The sequence below is a fragment of the Siniperca chuatsi genome, linkage group LG15 (assembly GCF_020085105.1).
Source record: "Siniperca chuatsi isolate FFG_IHB_CAS linkage group LG15, ASM2008510v1, whole genome shotgun sequence".
Lineage (NCBI taxonomy): Eukaryota > Metazoa > Chordata > Actinopteri > Centrarchiformes > Sinipercidae > Siniperca > Siniperca chuatsi.
In genome coordinates this window covers 28,835,512-28,861,010 of record NC_058056.1, presented here as the reverse complement: position 1 = coordinate 28,861,010, position 25,499 = coordinate 28,835,512, and the positions used below count along the sequence as shown (strand labels likewise).

Below are 25,499 nucleotides of genomic sequence, written 5' to 3'. Positions count from 1 at the left end.
AACAGCACCGTGGGGTCAGAGCTGCTGCTTACTGGTGACGATCACAGTGAACGTCACATTTCCATCTGATGAAATGGAAACATGATGTAAAGATTAAACATGTGAATATTTCACTGAGTGGAAACGTCAGAGCTGCAACACGAGACAAAGGAACTGATGTCGTCACATTTTGAAGAAAAACGTTTTAGAGAAGTTTAAAGGAACTTAATTGTATATTACATTTATTTTTTACTTGTTTTTATAGTTTGACTTGGTTGTAAAACTCTACACCTGTTTGACTTGGTTTGTTATTTTTGTTCACATGTTTAAATGATCTCTATACATACAGTTTTATATATATATATATATTTATATTTATATGTTTGATGTTTAAGGTGTTAGCCTCAGAGAGCTAACGAAGGGCCTTAACAAGACAAACAGGATCAGACCTCGGCAGCTGGAGAGTCTGTGATGAGTTCAGGATCTCATCAGTGTGACTGGATGCAGCTGTGCAGCTCCCAGCCTGGAACCAGGTCCTGGAAGGTCCTGAATCAGGTCAGATGGTTCTTCACTCATGGACGAGTCGGCGTTGGAGCGTTACTTCGATGACTCCATTGCAAATGTGAGTACAAACTGTCGGTTCCTCTGCTGCTTTGAACGTCCAGAACTTTATTTAAAAGCAAAGTTGATGTTGAGACTATCAGCGAACACATGTTGGGTTTTCACGTGTGACTCCAGTTAAATGCTGGAATATTCCTGCAGTCACAATATTCTCAATGAAAAACATCACATGTGAAATCCCAAAGTTTGAAAGGATCCACAATAGTTTTCTCAGATTTTTGTTGCCAGAAAACATTTGACAAACTCACACATTCCACCTTGTTTGACGTGATGTTTATTATATTATTACAATAACTGGTTTGATTAGACATTAATTCCAGTTATTTGTCAAAGAAACAGAAAACCAAACTGTGCTTCAGACTGACGTGAGCTCTCAGTCCTCTCAAACGAGCTTCTGTGTTTAAATGTGACCGCTGTGAGCCGAAACAGAAATAAAGTGAGGGGTTTGTAGTTCTCCACTGGGAGTGAAGTCCTGGGGATGTGGAGGCTCAGACCTCAGGACGGAGCTGTGGCATCAACAGTCCCGAGTGCAACCCCACCCTCCAAAAAGTCTGTATAACTGTCATTTTTTGTTCCACATTATCTATATTTCTTTAACTGCTAATAATCCATCCCTCCGCGTTTGCCTAAACGCAGTTTCAGAGCCGTTCCCACAATGCCAGAAAATGCAAATATTGTGATTTGAATGTGTTTCTGGTCTAAAAGAGTCTTTTAACGAGGCCATGTGGAGTTTCTGGGTAACGTTGAATATAAATTCCTTCTCACATCAAAAACCCCAAATTCTCTCAAACAAAACTGAGGACGTCTGAGTGAAGATGTGAAGCTTTGAACAAACGAGTTTATTTTGTGTTGATGAACGCAGCTGTGATCCTCAGGGTTCAGGTTTTCTTCAGATCTGGGAAATAATAATAATAATAATTATTATTAATTATTATTATGATTGATGATTCCAGCTGGAATCAAACGGCACATGAAGATGACGGCGTTCAGCTGCAGATTATTCAGATTAGATTTAACTTCAAGTACCAGAACCACGTAATGCAGTTTGGCATCGCGGCCAATCAGACAGTTGGTGTGCAGAACGAGCGCTTCAAGGACTCTCGTGATGTTGGAAACAGCAGCTGACAAACTCTCGCCACGAGGTCCATTTAATTTTTAATGAAGAAAGAACTTTCTCTCATTTCTTGTTTTCTGCGTAACAAACGTGTAACCCCATGACAATATCATGTTTAAATCTTATTTTTGAAAAATGTCAGCAGAAAACTTGAACTGAAACTGGCACAGAAAATTAAACTGGACACTAAAGAAACAGCGTCTTCGCTGGTTCCATGTTTCAGATTCTTGTTGAGAATTAGGTGAGATATAGATACAACTATAGATGGATAGAGATCAATCAGACAGACAAATTAATAATCCCACGGGGAAATTCAAGTGTCAGTCGTAAAAATAAAATACAGAATAAGACAATGTTTATTAATAATAATAATAATAATAATAATAGGAGCTCCCTCTAATCCACCATCTTGTCTGTTTTCTCCTGCAGGACTCCATCTTCACTTTGGGGGAGGGGCTTGGCCTCCAGAGCCCCGCCCACCCCCAACATGGCCCCACCCCCTCTCGGCCAGGCTCCTCCTTCCTGCCGGTGAAGGCGGGGCCCAGCGGAGAGCCGGGGGCGGAGCTTGACCTCAGCTTCCTACCTGATGAACTCAGCACGCAGGACGAGGCTCGTCGTCATGACGACACAGGTGTGACATCACTGATGATGCTTTTTTTTTTCCAGTAAACTTTATTGAAACTAGTATGCATCAAGTAACAAGCAGTCCAACTTGTGAATATAAATACGCCAGAGGGACCGATTATGATCAAAGAAATAATGACATAAATTAGATAAAAGCTATGAAGCATTTTAAAGGAGATCTGTTTGACTTTGTTAGTCAGGAAAAACTCTGTTCCAACAAACGTGCAATAAAACTGAACCAGCATGACGCATCAGACTACACACAGGATATCTCCCTTAAAACCTTTAAAAAGTTGCCGGTTCCTTTTGTTGCACGTCATTCCCCTCTCGCCTGCTTCCTGTCTGCCTCCGTCCAATGAAGGCAAAATAAAAACAAAACAAAAACAAACCTTTTAAAAATGAAACCACATCTGAGGAAACTGTTCAGAACTCCTTTAGAGAAACACAAACTCTGCATAGTTGTAGAGTTGACCATCTTGGTTAAAACATCGATTGACCAATAAACTATTTGGATTAAACCACTGTTGAAAGGAGAGAGATGTGTTTTTATACAGAATATATCAGTTGTCAAGATGGAAAAAAATAAATAAAAAAAACTGACTGAAAATGGGCGTGGTCTCTGAGAGGTCACATGGGGCCGGATAAACAGCCGACCTGTTAAAACTTTGTTGTTGCTGCAGCTGAGAGTCAGACTGCAGCTCTGGACGTGTCTCGGGACAGCGGCATCTGTCCGGACTACAACTCCCAGGATTCCACAGCAGCAGCCGCTGACCCCCAGCAGGGGTCATCCATGTCGGGGCTGGGGACGGGTGCCTCCCCATTCTGCCCCATGACCCCTATGACCCCCATGACCCCTATGACCCCTGTGACCGAGAGGTCAGGAATCATCCCACAGTTACAGTAAGTTACTGATGAGTCTGGAGACGCAGTGCTGAGACGTTATCTGTAGTACTGAGACTGTGTGTGTGTGCGCAGGAACATCGTTTCCACGGTGAACCTCGGCTGTCCGTTGGATCTGAAGTTTATCGCCCTCCAAGCCAGAAATGCAGAGTACAACCCGAAGGTACTGACACCTTATACCATGGTCTGGGTGAATGCTTGATTCTGATTGGCTGCAGGGTGTTCATTAATTTCTGATAATGGACACCTAATAACAGTTTCACCTAGTTCCAGTGAAACTGTGTTCACGTTCTAAATTAATGTGCTGGCTAACGCTAGTAGCAGCCTGTATAGTCAAATTTATTTGTAAGCACGTTTAAAAACGACAGATGTCGACCAAAGTGCTGCACAAATGAAAAGAAACAGGCTGTAAACAGCCGGGACAAAATATATGAAACAATAACGCCACAGGATGACCACTGTAACACACGATCTGCAGGAAGTACTCTGCCCCTCTGAACTTACTGATACTTTGCTTCACGAGCGATCGTCTCTCTCGTTACTTCAGGCTGCGGCCGACAGCACATGTGGCCTCTCGTTTGTTCGTGAAAACCTTTATTGATTTGGGGGCAGTGACATGGCTGGACAGCTAGCTAGTCTCGTTATTAAACATACTGTCAAATTGAGACGGTGTAGTCCCTCATTCATCCAGGAGTGTTCCATCGTAGAAAAGGTTTCAGTCGTAGTCGTCTGGACGCTGTTTTCAGAATCAAGACGTTTCGGCTCCCATCCGGAAGTCATTCTCAATTGTGAAAATGGTCTGAGAACTCAGACATTTAAGCTACTCTGTGTTGCTTAAGCCCCGCCCTCAGGGAGGAGTCTACCTGAGTATCTGTTTACCTAGCTAGTTTCACCTGAAACTGACCTAATAGTTTCCATGATGGCCCAGTAATCAGTAATCAGGCCTATTGTTTTCTGGCTGCACCTCCCTCATCACTGTTAAGTACCTGATTAGCATGTGATTGGCTTGACCACGGTGTTAATACACTGTGGTAAACTTTGGGCAGATTGAATCTCAGACCACCATTTCTGTTCAAAGAGGGGTTTTCTTTTTTCACAGAAATGGCTTCTTTGACTCCTCTTTCAAACCAACTCTTCTCTCTACTGAGAATCTAGCACAGACGACACGCTAACTCAGGATTGCAGAGCGCCGTGCATTTGCATCTAAAAGCTACAAACCGCACATTTGAAGACAGCGAGGTGAAGAGTCTAAGTAGAGAGAAGAGTTGGTTTGAAAGAGGAGTCAAAGAAGCCATTTTGCAGTGTTGTTGACTTTGAATCTTGCTAGCATAACGTTAGCTTTCTGGCTCAGAGCTGAGCAGACTAGAAATATCTCCCGTTGCCAAGTCGTATCTAGCTTCATCCTGTTTATGGGAATAGTGAACGTTTCAATTGCATAAGAACCTTATGTGATGGTAATGATAGTTCCTGGTATTAGTAGTGTGGGAATGTCCAGATTATCTGACATAATTTAAACCTGCATTTCAGAGAAGATCCACTGGAAGCGAACAAATCGCACAGCATCGTCTCCGCCGCTTCTCACTCGTCGCGTCCTGTAAACGCTCGCAAGCTAGTGAGTAGCTTCCTCATTAGCAAACGCTGTATAAATAAGCAACCTGCACTTTCAGTTTGTATCTTCCTGACCCACCAGGAACCTTTCACTACAGGGTTTACAGGCAAATGTCATTTTCAACACAACTGATTCAGTGCTTCAGAAAGCTTCGTGTCCCCCGTCACTGCTAACAGCTGCTAAAAACTGAGGTGGAACCTGCGCATAGACTGTATTAACTCAATGGATTCTGTCACCATTTATATTATTTCTCTGGAACTCTCTCAGGTCTGGTTAGCTTAGAGTTAGCATTTAGGTCTGGTTAGCTTAGAGTTAGCTCTAAAATGCTTTGTGTTCAGTAATATATATGTACAGTATATATAGATGTAATGTCTCAGAAGCTACTAGCATTGTTTAGTTCTCGTGTTGTGTTTCAGCGTTTTGCGGCGGTCATCATGAGGATCCGCGAGCCGCGAACCACCGCGCTGATCTTCAGCTCGGGGAAGATGGTCTGTACAGGAGCCAAGAGGTCAGTCTGTCTGTCTCCAGTTACAGGTAAAACTGTGGTTCTGCTGCACCATTTTCAGGACAGTTTGTTAATTCCCTCACGTGTCTGAGCGCGTGCAGTGAGGAGCAGTCGCGACTGGCGGCCAGGAAGTACGCTCGCGTGGTGCAGAAACTGGGCTTCCCCGCCCGCTTCCTGGACTTTAAGATCCAGAACATGGTGGCCAGCTGCGACGTCTGCTTCCCCATCAGACTGGAAGGACTGGTCCTGACACACCAACAGTTCAGCAGGTAGAAACACTGATGATTGATGAGAAGACCAGCCTAGCTTAGCACAAAGACTGGAAGCAGGGGGAAATTGTTAGCCTAGCTCTGTCAAAAGAGAAAAAATACACCTTCCAACAACTGCAAAGCTCTGGTCAATTCATTCAACCAGTGGATTCACTGGTGCAGCCGAAGTACCTCCGAATGTTTCATGTCTTCAATTTTGGTGACTGTGACGTGTGAATTTGCACTGTTGACCAATAGCAAGCCTTGAAGCAAACCCCAGACGTCCTGACCGAGCTGACCTTTGAGTCCAAAATGGAGGAAGCTATCGTAGCTTATTAGCTGCGTGTCACCGTCCAGTTTTATCGAAGCTCGTCCGTCAGAGTATAAACTGCACACAGGAGACAGGAGGACTTCATACTGAGACAGCTTCCAACATATAACGAAGTCAGAACGTGGAGTCTTTTCTCTTAATTTATTCTTTGTGCTAAGCTAGGCTAAACACATCCCAGACTATATACTGAGGAATTCCCAAAATGCCAGTGTTTCTTTAGGTCATGACATCATTTTCTTTTTGTCTTCATCAGTCTCACATGCTAACAATTTATTAAGTTTTGATAAATGGCATCTCAGAAACATGTTCCTGTTAGCTTCTAGTTCCTGTTAGCTTCTAGTTCCTGTTAGCGTAGAGTTAGCTTCTAATTCCTGTTAACTTCTAGTTCCTGTTAGCGTAGAGTTAGCTTCTACTTCTGCTGTGCAATATTCTCTGTTTTCAGTTTAATTTATTGATATTTATTCATACTCTATTACTGCTGTGCAACATCCACCGTCTCATTATAAATAAGCTACACCTGACAGTTCATGCACTATTACTTTATACTGTATTATCATCATCAACCGATAAACCCACTTTGTACTTACACTTATTTTATTTTATACTTACACCCACCTAGTACTTAATTTATTTTCTGACCTGTTTTATAGTGTATTATATATATTTTTTTGCTTAGTGCTTCTGTTCCTGTGTGCGCTGACGTAAAGACGAGCTGCTGTAGCAAAGAGTTTCCCTTCAGGATCAATAAAGTATTTCTGATTCTGATAGCTTCTAGTTCCTGTTAGCGTAGTGTTAGCTTCTAGTTCCTGTTAGCGTAGCGTTTGAATCTTTCTTCTTCACTAGTTTCAGGTGGAAAAATATACTAGATTCAGAGTTTAGTATATAAGTACACAGTATTGGAAAGCAGTCACATCATTGTTTTTGGAAAGACTTTTAAAACACTTGTTGAGCTGAATGACATTTCTTCAGGAATGAGCCACTTTGTTCTTATTGATTATTGTCTTTTTTAGCAGGATTAAAAAAAGCTTCATTTAAACGCAGCTACTCTTTGTATGTGTGTTTTCGTCTCCGCAGTTATGAACCGGAGCTGTTTCCAGGCCTCATCTACCGCATGGTGAAGCCTCGCATCGTCCTGCTCATCTTTGTGTCGGGGAAAGTGGTTCTGACCGGTAATGAAACTCAAACGTCCCAGCGTGGGTTATATAGTGAAGCAGCAGCAGAGCAGGGCTGAGATCAGTTCACTAGTGAACAACTACACTTAAATCCGTGCGTCTGAAACTTGATTCTGTTCGGGTGTGCACAAACGAAAACAATTGGAGGTGTTTTCAAGAATTGTGACCGAGTATCATAATTACAAGTGATCGTTCTATAATAACAAGATCTTTGTCTCATAACTGAGATTAACGTAGAAACTGTGTGCTTCTTCATAACCGACCTGGCGACCACAACAACCTGAAACATTAGAGTTTTCACTAAATGCCGATAGCTGTGTTTCAGAGTTAAGTGTGACTGATGCGCAGTAAAGTTTTCTTCGTAATTACGAAATGTGGATCTGGTTAAAATGAGAATTTCTTGAATTTATAAGATCATTTTTCATCATGACTAGATGCAGATTTGATGCAGTCCATTTCCTCACACCCTTTATAAATAAAGTAGTAATAATTACGTAGTCGTGTGTTGAATTCCAGGAGCTAAAGAACGAGCGGAGATCTACGAAGCGTTTGAGAACATTTATCCGATCCTGCGAGGCTTCAGGAAACAGTGAGGCCCGACCTCTGACGTCACTTCCTGCTCGTTTGTAAATAGATGGAATAAGTCTTTACTGTATATCTGTCTTATTTTGTGTTGTGGATGGTAAATGAGTCGGCTGTTTGTTTTTAGCGTCTCTGTTGAATGTTTCGCCATCCTGAAAGAAAATAAATAACCCAGGAAAGAAAACTTGAACCACAAACTGTGATTTTATATTTATAACATGGATTTATATTTTTACTATCTTCTGAACCAGACGTGGGTATTTCCACCTCATAAATAATATCGTGGACTCGCATTTGAACATAATGGACTCTGGTTAGAAAATCACTGACTTTACCTTTTTTTAATATCGATGACTTGAACTTTGGGTAAATCAGACTTCAGTATCAGTCACTTTAATTTCTATATTCTCTTGCGTTGCTTGACCTGAAAGTGTAATATATTGATGATAAGAGCGTGATACAGTATCCGATGCTTTAACGTGGAGGCGCATTCAAAACCGTTCATTATAATTATTACAGTATGGCTTTTATAAACCCAATTCTTCTGGCAGTCTTGAATCCATAAACAGATGTTTAGATGACATCAAACTGTGGCCGTCTCAGAACTGTATTGTTTTTGGCACAACCTGCCCAGCGTTTCAGCTCCTGGTCTTGTTGCGTTGACGCCCCCATTTTAACCACGTTGTGAAGAATTTGGGGGTGAAATTAGACAGCAGTCTAAAATTTGATCTTTCAGCTCCGCCTCCCAGCGAAGGTGAAACCCTCCTCCAGCCGCTGTGACCCGGAGGAAGCTCTCCACGCTTTGTTAGCTCCCGCACAGACTCCTGTAATGCGCTCTGTGTGGGAGTTAACCGAGCCGGTCTTCGCCGTTTGCAGCTTGTGCAGAACGCTGCGGCCCGCCTGCTCTCTAACAGTCGGAGGCACGAGCACGTCGCACCTGTCCCGTACTCGCTGCACTGGCTCCCTGTCCAGTCCCTGACATTTGTTTTTAATGCGGTCAGCGGCCTCGCACCTTCCTCTCTGTAGAGATCTTGAGCCCTCAGCGACCCGGCAGAGCTCTGCGATCTGCTGGAGGTCCCCCGGTCCCCCGGGCCCGGGGCAAACAGTGGCCGGTCCGAAACTCTGAACTCTCTGCCCGCTGACGTACGTTCATCACTGAGCTTCCTTTGTTCAAAGCCAAACTTATTTAGAATAGCTTTTAACACTTAGCGGCCCTGCGACACTTCTCTTTATCTTAATGTCGTAATGTGCTCTGCTGAGCTGTTTGTACTTTTATTATTATTTATTATCATTATTATTTTTTCTCTTTTTTAATGTTGTGCAGCACTTTGGTTCAGCTTCGGTTGTTGGCAGGTGCTGTAGAAATAAAGTTTGATTGATAACCCTACCTGTCGAACTCATATCTGTTGAGTGTGAATGTTTGTGATTGAAGCTCCGCCCACAGCGTTACGTCACTACATAAACAAACCGTGGCCGTCCTGTCACGTTCTCGGAGGAAACCGGAAGTGGCGGACTCATCGCCTGCTCATCAAAACAAAAACATCCCTCGGCTTGTTGTCGCCTGCTTGTTGAGCGTTTCAGAAACATGACAGCGACGTTAATATAACCGCCAGACGATGAAGATGAATTAGCGGAGAGCGCGGAGTCCAGCGGCTGGTTCTCTTTAGCTTTAAACAGCTAGTGCTAACGTTACATTAGCTGGTTAGCTCAGTTAGCTCGCAGCTCGCCCTCTCCATGGCGTCCTCAGCGGGACTCCCACCTCTCGGCCCGGACCGTGCTGCTTCATCCTCCGGGCCTCTCTCCGGCGGGAGGCCGCCTCTCCGCCCCCATCACCCCCATCCGGCTCACTCCACCCCGGGCTGTGTGATGGTGGAGTCGGTGGACGACGCGGAGGGTCTGTACGTGGCGGTGGAGCGGTGCCCCCTGTGCAGCACCTCCCGCCGCAGGCTGACGTGTGCCCGGTGCGTCCAGGCCGGAGACTTCGTGTACTTCGACGGGAGGAACACTGAAAGGTAACGTTCACTGTTTGGGACTGAAATCCGTTAGATTCCAGCCTGGTGCTCCACTGTTGTCTCATTCGGCCAATGCCGAACTTCATAGCCAGATTTGTAAATTTTACAGTAACCTTAATTTTTCCTCAAACCCACACAACATATCGGGTTATATAAGCTGTTGGTATAAAAATATAAACCCTCTTTACAGTTCTGCAGTAAAACCAGTACTCAAAGCAACATTAATTCAAACTAATCTTTATTCACATCGTTTGCAACAGACTGTGCGCAGTTGTTTCGGGGGCAGGTGACGGCGGGAACGGCAGGTGTATCAGTAATAAAGGTCGTCGTTTTGTTGAAATGATTGCCGATAGGTGTAATGCATGCATGCCGAACTGAAAAGGGCCGTGGATCGTTCTAATAAAAAATATTTCCTGTTTCATATTTTTTTAGTCCACGTTAAGTTATTGTTAATTTACACATGTGTTTCTCTCGGTAACGTCAGATTCAGTATGAAAGACAAATTCAGTTAAAAGTTGTACTGCAAATAGTAATGTAGTAACCTACAGTCACTGTTATCAGTTTGGGCTAGTTAGCATTAGCAGCTAACACTCCCAGTTACAGCAGCGGCTGTTCGAGGCCAGTTTTAGCTGAACTTTAGTGTCCAGGCTGCTGGTTCCCATCAGCTTTATTACACTCTTAGTTGGTTTTCCACTGGTAGTCTGGTGTTACATTAGCTAAGTTAGCTGCTCTGCTGCAGTTATACAACATGCGAAAACCCAAAATAACTTTGACGTCATAGTTTTCATGTCACAGAGCAGTTTCCCAAGCTGGGTTCAGGGGCCCTCCAGGGGTCTCTGAGATGTTTCTAGGGGACCTCAACAACAAAATAAGGAACTTCTCAGCTACTCTGTGAAGTTTTAATGGGCTGTTACCTGAATTCCTCACGTGTTGCCGTTTGTGTTTTGTCTCTGCAGATACATTGAAAAGTTGGAGCGGCTGAAGAAGCTGAAGGAAGAGAAGGAGCAGCTGCAACAAAGGTAAAAACATTCAGGTGTGGAGACGGTGTGACAGCGGTCAATCTGACCCGATGGAAACGACGACGGTGTCGGTAACTGACGTTAATATAAGTACAGATACAACTCTACGTGTACTGTGAGAATAAAGTCGTCTCATTAGCTGGATGTCCATATCGATCCAGACGGACAGAAAGCTCTGAGCTGATATTTCTAACTCCTCCCTCCTCAGAGTCCTTCAGACCATGGACAGGAACCTGCAGGCTGATGAGATGGTGAGTTAAGCCGTCTTATTTCTGTGTGATCCACATGAAACCCGCCTCAGACTGGACTCCAGCGCCCTGACATGTTGGACCATTGGCCAGAGTTTTCACAGTGTTTCTGGCACTAATGAGAATAAAACAATGCCCTTGTTATGTCTTGACTCCTAAATTTAAGTCCAAAATGTAGGTCCTGGGACCTTTGACCTCTGTGGAAGCAAAGAAAGGCCATAATAATTTGAATTTAATAAGCAACTGAATACCTCCATTGTGAAATTTAAGTATGAATATTTAACATAGAAAAAACATCTGGATTTATCTGGTTTGAATTCTGCTCTTTGTAATTTCCAGAAGGTCATTTTAAGTTTGTTATTTTATCAGGTTCAGAAAGGAAACTGAAGCGATCGGGTTTCATTCGCTCATCTGAACGTTTCTTTTTTTAATCATGTGACTGACAGAACGTAACCTGATAGGACAGAACCGGCCTGCAGTTCAGGTTTCCATCTGAAGTGAACAAATCCAGCGTGAGCACCTTGATTTGTTTTTATTATTTGACTTGAATCTGAAGATGAGACGTGACCACCTGAATAAACTTTTGAATATTGCAAATTTGAATTTTCTGTCCGAATTAAAGTCAAGTTTTTAAAACTGTGCAACTTAAAAATGTATCTATCGATTGGAAAATTGAGGATTTCAAACCTCTTACATTCGGCTTAATAAAATATTTCACTTCGATAAATTGAGTGCGATTTGATTAAATTTCACAGGTATTCAGTTGCTAATAAGATTCAAATCTTTACGGCCTTTCTTTGCCTCTAATCTCACGCTGCACTCAGTTGATTCATATATATATATATATATATATATATATATATATATATATATATATATATATATATATATATATTCTAATAATAATGCAGTGTATATATACTGTACGTTCTTAAGGTTACGGATGGATGTGTTGAGGTTCAATGTAGATTGATTGGAAATCAGTTTGTTTTTTAAAAACTGAAGAAAAATTAAGTTGAAAAGGTTGAATTTGCTGCCTTTTAATTGAAAAATGGAGATTCAACCTTTTTAACTAGTGATGAAAGATTTTATTTAGTAAATAATGTTTTATATTTATGGACATTTACATTTCTCCTGTCTTCACTCAAAGTAAATGTATTTTGAAAAGGACGATGTTGATGTTTTGCGGTGGGTTGTTAGTGACACCTGAATGAGTCACGGTGTCTGGATCAGACAGAATAAACTGGCGAGCTGCTGTTTCCTCTCAGAAATGGAAGATCATGTCGTGTAAGATGAAGATCGAGCAGCTGAAGGAGGCGGTCGCCGGGGGCAACGAGGAGGTGAAGAGCGGTGAGTCCGTCTGAAGGGTTTTTAACTTGTTTGCTCGCGATGGTCTCTGGAAGCCCTCATTCACTCTTCCTTCACAGCTGCAAATATGTCGCCTCTCTGCAAAATTCACGGTTTAGAATAAAAAATGTGGAACATTATTCATGTGGATCCCCCTCTTCCCCCCCTGCAGATAAGGACCTCCTCCTGCGCTCTCAGGAGGAGAGTCAGCGGCTGCAGCGTCGGGCCGGACGTCACCAGGAGAAACGGGATAAAATCGAGCGTCACAACCGTCGCCTGGGGGAGCTGCTGGAGAGACGCAGCCGGGAGCTGCAGAGCAGACTGAGTCAGCTGGCTGCTCTGAGACGAGAGCACATCCTGGAGCTCACCACCCACATCTTCCCCACGCAGGAGGAGAAACAGGGCAGCAGGTGAGACCACGCACACCTGGCCGTGTGGTCGCACACAATGTCAATGGAGAGAGGTGATGAGACGTGAACTGAAGCATGGACGCGTCTGCGGGAGTTGATAATGTTTCAGCTTGAACGAGAGGAAACGGAGAGAGACAACAGACAGAACCTGAGTTTCTGCGTCTGTTGCTTGCTAGCTTACAGCTAACGTCTGTACGGTTGATGCTTTGGCTGTTTGGGGCGAATAAACGCAGTCCAGCGGTCAACGCGCGATGACACCAGATGGAAATGTGCTTCACTTTCTGTCCGAATGGTTTTGCTGAGATGTCTCTTTGAACCCTTTTTTAGGGTTTTAAAATCTTTTCACTCCTTTAGTGCGTTATGTTTCTGTGTCTCATTACTTGTTGAAATATAAATAAACTAAAACTAAACTAGCTGAATTGCAGAGACAAAGTGTGTGAGGAGAATTTAGAAAAGCATAAAACGTTGTCCCATTGTTAACCTGTCCTCTGCCCCTGCGTTTGTCGCTCAGAGACCCCGCGGATGTGGTGGCGGAGTGCGACCCCGCGTTGACCTCCAGCACGGTGAGCGAGCTGGCCGAGGCTCGGAGGACCACCTACCTGTCAGGACGCTGGATCTGGGACGACCAGAATGGAGAGACCAGCATCAGCATCACCGGACCCCCCGTCACCCTGCCCAGCAACGGAGACTGCTCCGCCTACTACAGCTGGGTGGAGGAGAAGAGCACCAATCAGGGCCCAGGTGAGTGGGGAGGGGGGCGGGACTCCAGCATCATTTTGAGGAGGTAGAAACGAGTGTTGCATGAAGTACTCAGGTCCTTTACTACAGTAAAAGTACTAATACACACTGTAAAAATACTGTTACAGTAAAAGTCCTGCAGTGAAAATGTTACTGCAGTAAAAGTCTGAGTTTAATCAGGAAAATGTCCCTGTGACTGTTGTACTATTATATATTCTATCAGAATCAGAAAGACTTTATTGATCCCGAGGGGAAACTCTTTCGTTACAGCAGCTCGCTCACGTCAGTCACACAGGAATAGAAGTACTAATAGAATAGAAATAGAAATAATAATAAAATACGTCCACAACGAGACAATTATTTCTAGTAAGAAATAAGAGATGTGCAAATCAAAATATAATACACTATAATACAGGTCAGATAAATTAAGTACAACGTGGATATAAAGTATAAAAGCTAAAATAAGTGTAAGTACCAAAGTGGATTTAGAGGTTAAGTATGTACGGTATAATACAATGTAATAATATAAGTAATAGTGCATGAACTGTCAAGTTAAGTGCAGCTTATTAAGATGATTATGAGACGGTGGATATTAAACAGCAGTAATGGAAGTATGAATAAATATCAATAAATTAAACAATTATTCAAGTATTGCAGAGATGTTAATGATCGATGTCCAGTTTAGTGACTTCGGGTCAAACAGACTGACTCTTAGAGGGAGGAGTTAAAGAGTCTGATGGCCACAGGCAGGAATGACTTCCTGTGGCGCTCTGTGGTGCATTGTGGGGGGATGAGTCTTCCTCTGAAGGCGCTCCTTTGTTTGACCAGCGCGTCATGGAGCGGGTGGGAGACGCTGTCCAAGATGGCGTGTAGTTTACCCAGCATCCTCCTCTCTGACACCACCGCCAGAGAGTCCAGCTCCACCCCTACAATGCCACCGGCCTTACGGGTCAGTTTGTTGAGTCTGGCGTCCGCTACCCTCAGCCTGCTGCCCCAGCATGCAACAGCATACGGGACAGCACCGGCCACCACAGACTCATAAAACATCCTCAGCCTCCTCAGAAAACAGAGGCGGCTCTGGTCCTTCCTGTAAACAGCTTGAGTGTTCTTGGTCCAGTCCAGTTTATTGTCCATGTGTACTCCCAGGTACTTGTAGTCCTCCACAATGTCCACACTGACCCCCTGGATGGAAACCGGGGTCACTGGTGCCTTGGCCCTCCGTAGGTCTACAACCAGCTCCTTAGACTTTGTCGCATTGAGCTGCAGATGGTTCTGCTCGCACCATGAAACAAAGTTCCCCACCACCGCTGATACATCCCACCACAGCAGAGTCATCAGGAAACTTCTGAAGGTGGCAGGCGTTAGATCCATGCGCAGGCCTGCAGTCGAGGGTGAAGAGGGAGCAGAGGAAGGGGCTCAGCACACAGCCCTGTGGTACGCCAGTGTTGAGTGTGGTGGAGCAGTTGTGGCCTGACCTCAAAAGCTGAGGTCTGTTTGTCAGGAAGTCCATAATCCAATTGCAAATGGAGGCCTTAATGCCCAGGTTTCCAAGTTTGGTGATTAACTTGGAAGGGACGACAGTGTTGAATGCAGAGCTGAAGTCAACAAACAGCATTCGTGCATAAGTGTTCGTATTGTCCAGGTGTGTGAGCGCATGGAGACTGCGTCCTCTGTGCTCCTGTTGCTGCGGTAGGCAAACTGGTGTGGGTCCAGTGTGGATGGGAGGAAGTCCTTTAGGGGTGCCAGGACCAGCCGCTCAAAGCAATTCATAACAATGGGTGCGAGTGCTACCGGGCGGCAGTCGTTCAGGCACGTTGGACTAGAGTATTTCGGCACTGGCACAATGGAGGTGGGTTCAAAGCATGCTGGCACAGCTGCTTGGGCGAGGGACTGGTTGAAAACATCCGTAAAGACCCCAGCGAGCTGCGCTGCACATGCCAGCTCAGTGCAGTGTGGACATCTGTGGAGGGGAGTGTGAGGGTCGGGCGGTCAGCTGAGGGTGCGAGCTTGGTGGCGGTTTCCCTGTCGCCTCTCTCGAAGCGAGCATAGAAGTCGTTGAGCTCGTTCAGGAAGGAGGCGTCTGTGGCTGCGGGGGTGGAGGGTCTGGGTTTGTAGTTGCTGATGGCCTGGATGCCCTGCCGCTTGCGTCGAGGGTCGGAGTTGGAAAAGCGCTCCTCTGACTTTAGCTTGTAGCAGTGCTTGGCCTTTTTGATGCCCCCCCCTCCTCCCCCATGCAGACATGGTCCAAAGTTGTTTCTTCTGGTGTGACAGGAAACATGCTGGTGAAATTTGGGGAGGAAGGGGAGCACTCTTTGACCTGCTGTGTGCTGCGTGTCCTCTGACCTTTGACCCCCTGTGTGTCTGCAGAGTTGGACCACATCAACCCGGCTCACACCATCAGCGCCGCTCTCTGCTACGCCACACAGCTCGTCACCATCCTGTCTCACATCCTGGACGTCAACCTGCCCAAGAAGCTCTGCAACAGGTGGGACGGGAAACACCTGCTGCCGCCTTCACTGACAGAACAGCGTCAGGAAAACAGAGCGTCGGGTTCTTTAATGTCTCGTTGATGTTTAACAGTGAACCTGTTTGTTCCTCAGTGAGTTCTGTGGAGAGAATCTGAGCCGATACCGCTTCACCAGAGCTCTGAGCAAACTCAACACCAACATCCTGCATCTCTGCTTCTCACAGGTACACACACACACACACACACACACACACACACACACACACACACACACACACACACACACACACACACACACACACACACACACACACACACACACACACACACACACACACACACACACACACACACACACACACACACACACACACACACACACACACACACACACACACACACACACACACACACACACACACACACACACACACACACACACACACACACACACACACACACACACACACACACACACACACACACACACACACACACACACACACACACACACACACACACACACACACACACACACACACACACACACACACACACACACACACACACACACACACACACACACACACACACACACACACACACACACACACACACACACACACACACACACACACACACACACACACACACACACACACACACACACACACACACACACACACACACACACACACACACACACACACACACACACACACACACACACACACACACACACACACACACACACACACACACACACACACACACACACACACACACACACACACACACACACACACACACACACACACACACACACACACACACACACACACACACACACACACACACACACACACACACACACACACACACACACACACACACACACACACACACACACACACACACACACACACACACACACACACACACACACACACACACACACACACACACACACACACACACACACACACACACACACACACACACACACACACACACACACACACACACACACACACACACACACACACACACACACACACACACACACACACACACACACACACACACACACACACACACTGACACACACACACACACACACACACACACACACACACACACACACACACACACACACACACACACACACACACACACACACACACACACACACACACACACACACACACACACACACACACACACACACACACACACACACACACACACACACACACACACACTGACACACACACACACACACACACACACACACACACACACACACACACACACACACACACACACACACACACACTGACACACACACACACACACACACACACACACACACACACACACACACACACACACACACACACACACACACACACACACACACACACACACACACACACACACACACTGACACACACACACACACACACACACACACACACACTGACACACACACACACACACACACACACACACACACACACACACACACACACACACACACACACACACACACACACACACACACACACACACACACACACACACACACACACACACACACACACACACACACACACACACACACACACACACACACACACACACACACACACACACACACACACACACACACACACACACACACACACACACACACACACACACACACACACACACACACACACACACACACACACACACACACACACACACACACACACACACACACACACACACACACACACACACACACACACACTCACACACACACACACTCACACACTCACACACACTCTCACACACTCACACACACTCACACACACACACACACACACACACACACACACACACACACAGAAATTGAAATGTGTTTGGTTTGTTTTGCTGAGGCTCCTCCCACTGGTCCAGGGGGCGTGGCTCTGCTGGAAAAGGTGATGTCACGTATTTTTTGTGCATCAGCTCTGATCAAACTACGCAGTCCTGATCAATCAGAAAAACTTTATTGATCCCTGAAGGGAAACTCTTTGTTACAGCAGCTCGCCTTTACGTCAGTGCACACAGGAGAAAGTGCTAGCAAAAATATAATATAATACACTATAAACACTATAAAACAGGTCAGATAATACATTAAGTACCAGGTGGGTTTACCGGCTGATGATAATAATACAGTATAATAGTACACTGTAATAAATTAGTAATAAGCAGAGGTGCATGTACTGTCGGGTTCAGTGCAGCTTATTGAGATTATTAAGATGTTGCACAGCAGCAATGGAGGTATGAATAATATCAATAAATAGGAAAAGCTGTTACATTTAACTGTTTAAGAACTTTAACTTTGGTTGTTGCTTATTTATTATTTAATTAGAAATAAGAGTTGAAACCAGGTTTTCAGGTGCTTTAACACTTTACCTGTGTGTGTGTGTGTGTGTGTGTGTAGCATGTAGACAGTGAGAAGCTCCACCCCCATCACACTCTGAGGAACATCATGTTTCTGGTTTCCCCTGACAACGACAACCTGGGCAGGTGAGATACGCCTGTCTGTCTGGAAAACAACCAATCAGAGAGCTGTGAGGAGTCTAGGTCCCGCCTCTCCAAACTCCCTGATGTTTGATTCTAACGAACCTTTTTCTCTGACGCGTCTCTGTTGTCCCCGGTCTGGTCCGGGTCTGCGGGCTTCGGTGCAGGACGGGTCCGTTCGAGGTGAGCGCCGACCTGGAGGAGTCGATGGAGTTCGTGGAGCCGGAGGCTGCGGGGCCGGCGGAGGAGAGCGGAGACGAGGCGGTGACGGACGAGGAGACGGACCTGGGGACGGACTGGGAGACGGTGCCCAGTCCACGATTCTGTGACATCCCATCGCAGGTAGAAACACCTGGATCACAGGCCGGTCTGTAGAGTTAGACCAGGTCTAGGTTTCCTCACAGTTCACATCTTCAAATGTCCAAAAACCCAAAGAGGTTCAGTTACTGAGATACGACCAAGAAAACCAGAAGGTCGGAGACACCGACAGGAAGGAGGGAAACTAAATCGAATATCTGTAATATTTGTTGTTTGGAATATTGATTAATTGATTAATTGTCTGAGTTGTAGATCAAACTGCGGTTCGCTTTCCGTTTCCACCGCGTTCACACTAAACCAGAAAAGGCCTTTATTATGAGACAGTCAGCATTTAGATCAGGTGGGTGGGAAGCAAAATGATATCAGTTATAACACACCCTCTTCTTCCTCTCCTCCTCCTCTTCTTCCTCTCCTCCTCCTCCTCCTCCTCCTCCTCCTCCTCCTCCTCCTCCTCCTCCTCCTCCTCCTCCTCTTCTTCTCTCTCCTCCTCTTCTTCTTCTCTCTCCTCTCCTCCTCCTCTTCTCCTTCCTCCCTCCTCCTCCTCCTCTTCTTCTTCCTCCTCCTCCTCCTCCTCCTCCTCCTCCTCCTCCTCCTCTCCTCCTCCTTCCTCCTCCTCTTCTTCTTCTTCCTCTCCTCCTCCTCCTCCTCCTCCTCCTCCTCTTCTTCTTCTTCCTCTCCTCCTCCTCTTCTTCTTCTTCCTCTCCTCCTCCTCCTCCTCCTCCTCCTCCTCCTCCTCCTCCTCTTCTCTCTTCTTCTCTCCTCCTCCTCCTCCTCCTCCTTCTTCCTCCTCTTCTTTCTTCTCCTCCTCCTCCTCTCCTCCTCCTCCTCCTCCTTCTCCTCCTCCTCTTCTTCTTCTTCCTCCTCCTCCTCCTCCTCCTCCTCCTCCTCTCTCCTCCTCCTCCTCCTCCTCCTCCTCCTCCTCCTCCTCCTCCTCCTCCTCCTCCTCCTCTCCTCCTCCTCCTCCTCTCTCCTCCTCCTCCTCCTCCTCCTCCTCCTCCTCCTCCTCCTCCTCCTCTTCTTCCTCCTCCTCCTCCTTCCTCCTCCTCTTCCTCCTCCTCCTCCTCCTCCTCCTCCTCCTCCTCCTCCTCTCTCCTCCTCCTCCTCCTCCCTCTCTTCTTCCTCCTCCTCCTCCTCCTCCTCCTCCTCTTCTTCCTCTCCTCCTCCTCCTCTTCTTCCTCTTCTTCCTCTCCTCCTCCTCCTCCTCCTCCTCCTCCTCCTCCTCTTCTTCCTCTCCTCTTCTTCTTCTTCCTCCTCTTCTCTCCTCTCTCTTCTTCTTCTTCCTCCTCCTCCTCCTCGTTCCAGTCCATGGATCTTTCCCAGAGTGCATTGCAGGTTTCCCAGCCCTCTGCGAACACTGGAGGGATGATCTCGTCTGCCGCTGCCTCCGTCACCTCCTGGTTCAGAGCTTACACCGGCCAGCGCTGATCAGGCCGGACTCAACTGGACCAGAATGGAACATGAACCGGACCGGACCGGTTCAGATCTGGACTCCTGGAGGTCTCAGACTTTTGCCTGGTTTGAAGAAGACTGGACTGGTCTGAAAGGTCAGAGGTCAGCAGGTCGATGAGACCTGGAGCTCTGAACGGCCAATCACAAATCAGATTGTTACGTTTTACAATCTTTGATCAGACGACACTAAACACACAACTCTTTCAGCCCCCGTCGATCACGATCGATCAGTATGTAAACGTGTAACAAGTGTTTTATAACGTCGCTGCAAGCAGATACGTGTTTATTAATGTGTTGACTGTAACTACCGCTGATCTGAGATCAGCCGTCACAGCTCACTCAGTGAGAAACTCCACGACAGAACAAAAGTAAACTTCTGAGTCTGAACTCGACCGAAGATCATCGATCAGTCATCAAGATCAGCTCCAGCAGAGTCACATTCTGCAGCTAAGCCGATCAGCAGAAATTATTGATCTGACGTGAGTGAAAGTTTATTAGTTTTGAATCAGGACCTTCAGTAATGAGATCAAGTAGCTGCTGGTGCGTCAGATTTCGTATCTACAGCTGTGCTCAGTGTGTCGGTACCTGATAGAATTAGTTAATATTAGAATCAGGTTCAGCATCTGCAGATAATCAATACGAAAGGACTCAGGACATCGATGACTCCTCCTGTAGACGGAGCGGAGGCTGCAGTATTAACGGATGAATAACTCGGTAAAACACAGCAGTAATAATATAAAATGTCGTCAGTTCAAATTGTTGTCAATAAACATTAATAAACGCTAAATGTCCGTATCTGCTTCAGCTGCGTTAGAGTTTATAAACCATTTATTACATGTTTGTAATGCGAGGTTAAAGTCAAGCCTTCGCTTTACTTCTTCTTGCTGTGGCGCTGTAATATTCTACCTGTCGACCTGCCAGCCTGTCTGTCTGTCTGTCTGACTGTCTGACTGTCTGACTGTCTGTCTGACTGTCTGACTGACTGTCTGACTGACTGTCTGACTGACTGACTGTCTGTCTGACTGACTTGACTGACTGACTGTCTGACTGACTGACTGACAGTCTGTCTGTCTGACTGTCTGACTGACTGTCTGACTGACTGACTGTCTGACTGACTGTCTGACTGTCTGTCTGACTGTCTGACTGACTGTCTGACTGACTGTCTGACTGACAGTCTGTCTGACTGACTTGACTGACTGACTGTCTGACTGACTGACTGACAGTCTGTCTGTCTGACTGTCTGACTGACTGTCTGACTGACTGACTGTCTGACTGTCTGACTGACAGTCTGTCTGACTGTCTGACAGTCTGTCAGTCTGTCTGTCTGTCTGACTGACTGACAGTCTGTCTGACTGACAGTCTGTCTGACTGACAGTCTGTCTGACTGTCTGACTGACAGTCTGTCTGTCTGACTGTCTGACTGACAGTCTGTCTGACTGACTGACTGTCTGTCTGTCTGTCTGCTCGCCACAAAGGGAAAGTTTCTGGTTTCATTTTTTAAAATTTGTTTTTGTGCATTTTTATTTGCGTGTGTGATGACAGACGTAAAAACAAACTGCTGAACGCTGCCGTGATTACGGCGGCGCTAACTAACAAACAGTGGTTGCCATGGTGATAACGGACCTGTTTACAAACCTGAACTCGGTGGAGAGAATCGGACGCACGACGAGACGCCATTCACACTGGACAACAAATCAGAAACCAGACTGAATCTGGTTCAGTCTGGTTTTCTTCAGGGGGGGAAAAGTCTTTCTGGAGCGTCACGAGGAACCGAAACTGTCCACTGAAGCCAAGAAGGACAACAAATCCAGTCAGACCAGATTCAGGTTAATAAACTGCTGCGATGTATCAGGTGTGGCTGTGCAACTAGACGTGTGTCAGGGTTCAAACACCCGACGTCAAACCAGTGTGAAACGCATCAGTTCAGTTTAGCATGTGACTGTTTCTTCGAACCAAAATCAGTCGGGTGAGGTGAAGTGAGCGTTGAGATGAGAACCCGTTTTCCTTCCTGTTAAAGGAGCCAACCATGTTTTTAAGGATGTGTGAAAGTTTCTGTGCTGCCATGAAAAGGTTTGATCTGAAATAAAATGCTGTTTTCTGGTTTTGGACACTGACGAAGTAAATGTTTTCTACTAAAATACTGTTGAGATTTCCAAAGAGGAAAAGCAGTTCTCCTAAAGGACCTCGTGTTTTTAAAAACATGACGATGCACTCGGTGGACGAAACTCTGCTCTGAACATAAGGCTCTCTTACTTTTCCCAGAGCTTTTGACCGTATCCTTCAGCCTTTTCAGTGAATAGAACCCAAAGTTACTTATTTTGACCGCGCACCTTATATGGCATTCGTGCAGCCGACTTGATTTTCTTGCGTAGTTTTTGTATCTGTATTGTTTTTCTAGCTCTGTGATTGGTCACCAGCAGCGTCCATCAGAACAAATGAAACAAAACCCCGACAGACTGACAGACTCTGTTATCAGGACTCAAAGTGATTCGCAGTCAAGAACATTTGTTAGCGTAGAAAAAAGCAAAGATAAAGTTACACAGCAGTTAACAGCAGAAGAGCAAGAACAGACGTATAAATAAATAACTTCAAAAAACTAAACTATATACATGGAAAACTCAAACGAAAGGTATAAAAACTACATACGCCGATCTCAGTGGGAACTAAAGTTTATTGAGACAAAAACAGTCACAAATAAGGTGAATAGTGAGGAAATTTGCAAAAGAAAATCCAATACAACAAATGGATTTAAGTGTGATTCAGATTTAAATTAATTTATCTTCAACACACAGTATAGCCGTGCACACTCATGTGCACGTGACAGTTTAGTGCACAGATCCTCTGAGCCGAGAGGTCTTTGTGTGGTTCAGTGTTTGAGCTACAGATTAGCGTGTTAGCTATGTTTGGTATGCAGCGCTGCAGAGGAGAAACTGATCCCACTGAAGTTTATTAGCACGACACCTTTCAACAACAAGGCAGTTCAACGTGTTTACGTGAGACACAACGGCATTAAGAGAACAAACGACACGACAGAAAAATACTACGAATGGGATTTTAAAGAGTAAAACAAAGTCAAATAGAAGATTTAAAAAACAAGATGAAATACAGTGAGACATATCAAACAAAATGTGAATAAATAATCCCAAATTTAACTTCATCAAATGTAAACAGAAAAGTTTTAAGCCCTGATTTAAATAAACAGTCAGAGCAGATCTGCAGTTTTCTCTGAGTTTGGTTCAGATCTGGGTACAGTAAGCAGACCTGAACCCAGACCATCTGAGAGGTCTGGGCTGGACTCTGGGGACAGTAAGCAGACCATTCACTACTTTATAAACCAACAGGAGTATTTTAAAGTCAGTTCTTGGACAAACAGGAAACCAGTGCAAAGATCTGAGAACTGGACTGATGTGGTCTCTCCTGGTCTTAGTGAGGACTGCAGCTATCTGATCTGACACCTGTGAAGACAGCGTCACAGTAGTTGAGCCGACTGATGATAAATCCAGCTTCGGTTGTAAAAGTTCTGAGTCCAGGACTACACCAGGATTTCTGGCCTGGTTTGTGGTCTTTAACGTTAGCGACTGAAGCTGAGTTCTGACTTCTGATTTGTTCGATGCCCTTACTGTTGGTATGGACCCAGTCATCTGGTGATGTCGTGACATAAATCTGCGTGTCGTCTGCAAACTGACAGTAAGAGATTTAGTTGGGTTCTATAATCTGAGCTGATGGCAGCATGTAGATGTTGAACAGAAGAGGCCCGAGAACGGAGCCTTGGGGAACTCCACGTCGTTTTTGTACGCTGTGATGTGAATTACACGAAGTAGTCCCTGTCCTTCAAATAGGATTCAAACCAGTTTACTCAAACAAAAACCTACAAATGTGAGAAGGAAGAAGACAAAAGTGTAAAATCAGCTGGTTTGTTTTTTTAACATAAACCCTAGAGTCTGACATCAGCACAGCCGGTATTATCTTTTGTTGTAATTGTATTATCAGTATATCTGTGGTCTAATGGTCAACGTCAGTACAGAAATGTTAAACAGTTTGTCCACCAGAGGGCGCTGACAGCTTGTTTTACAATGTAAACTGTCCCAAACACAACAGATTTCACTGTGCTTTAATAAACATATTTACAGATCCTTATCAAACGTCTGTGTAAAAATATAAATGTATCAGCAATATGTTAATATCGGCTTTTAAAAATGTATTAACTATACAAATAATTATGTATTTGTTTTTTGTTTTTAGCTTTATGAAAATAAATTGGCTCAATTGACATTTTTAAATTTAATTTTCCATCAGTTTGCTCAGTTGTCACCTGACTGAGGTGTGAAATCCTGAAACTTTGGTCACATGATCACAGATGATCCTTGGTCGATGACCCCTTTTTTTGGCATTTCTGCAATTTCTCATCATTTATCAGATAACACATCAAACAACATCCTGATGATTGATCTGTTAGTCTGACCAGCAGAGGAGCTAAACATGTAAGGTTCGTCCTGAAGGTGGCGCTAGAGTCCGGATCATGGAGTCATTAAAATCTAAAGGGTTCATCCTCTGAGGAGCAGGAAGGAGGATAAGGACGTCAGGACAATCTGAACATTATATTCTGATATTTCCTGTGTTGTGTGTCATGAGGGAGGAGCAAGAGGAAAGGTCACCGGACACGTTAAGGTCCATCCTCTGTGGAGCAGGATCATCCACAGCTGATCTCATCTAAAGCCAGAGAAAACACAAGGTCCATTTAGTAGCTGTCCTGGAACTTTGGATTGTATCACATTATCTTCCTCAGCAGATGCAGTTTTCTTAGTTGTCACTGAATTATAGATATTCATATTTAAAAAAAATATATATTCTGAGCACTTTAAGGACTTCTCGTCCATGTTGGCTTAAAAGTTCATTCTTGAAGTCTTTGAAACGGTTGAAACTCAACTGAAAATTAGGGGAAGCTAAACCAAACCGATATAAATATGTTGGCAAATTAATCAATTAATCGTAATGTGGCCAAAAGCTCCAGCAAAGAGTTTAGACTAAGATCTGGAAAGACCAGCAAAAGGTAAGAGAGTGGACCTTGAGTTAAGATGATTTAGTCAGTCGACTATTTCCAAGGCCAAGAATAAACATTCATGCGCTATATGGAAAATTAATTTCTATAAAATGTAGCTTAGTTTGCCTGATTTGTATTTTATTTCTGTTTAGTCCTGAAGGGAGCAAACATGTTTCTGAGAGTGGACTCATTCATCCATACTAAAGGTT

General features: G+C 45.0%; 2 protein-coding genes across 3 annotated transcripts; both read left to right on the top strand.

Moving 5' to 3' along the window:
* The first annotated feature begins 381 nt into the window (after positions 1-381).
* Positions 382-9,257, top strand: tbpl2 (TATA box binding protein like 2). Of its 2 annotated transcripts, none has more exons than XM_044167874.1 (8): positions 382-601; positions 2,144-2,345; positions 3,019-3,238; positions 3,314-3,401; positions 5,264-5,355; positions 5,454-5,621; positions 7,006-7,100; positions 9,118-9,257. In XM_044167874.1, exons 1-8 carry the CDS (start codon positions 554-556, stop codon positions 9,255-9,257), a joined length of 1,053 nt encoding a protein of 350 aa, XP_044023809.1. In that variant the 5' UTR covers positions 382-553. The 2 variants fall into 2 exon arrangements, with proteins under 2 accessions (XP_044023809.1, XP_044023810.1); XM_044167875.1 differs by lacking the exon at positions 9,118-9,257 and adding an exon at positions 7,620-7,869 and having other exon boundaries at positions 386-601.
* atg14 (autophagy related 14) lies at positions 9,191-22,357 on the top strand. Its single transcript, XM_044167873.1, has 11 exons — positions 9,191-9,697; positions 10,654-10,716; positions 10,925-10,967; positions 12,233-12,314; positions 12,484-12,721; positions 13,233-13,462; positions 15,827-15,944; positions 16,060-16,150; positions 18,403-18,488; positions 18,650-18,824; positions 20,103-22,357. The coding sequence occupies exons 1-11, from the start codon at positions 9,420-9,422 to the stop codon at positions 20,223-20,225; spliced, it is 1,527 nt and encodes a 508-aa protein (XP_044023808.1). The 5' UTR covers positions 9,191-9,419; the 3' UTR covers positions 20,226-22,357.
* Positions 22,358-25,499: the final 3,142 nt, after the last annotated feature.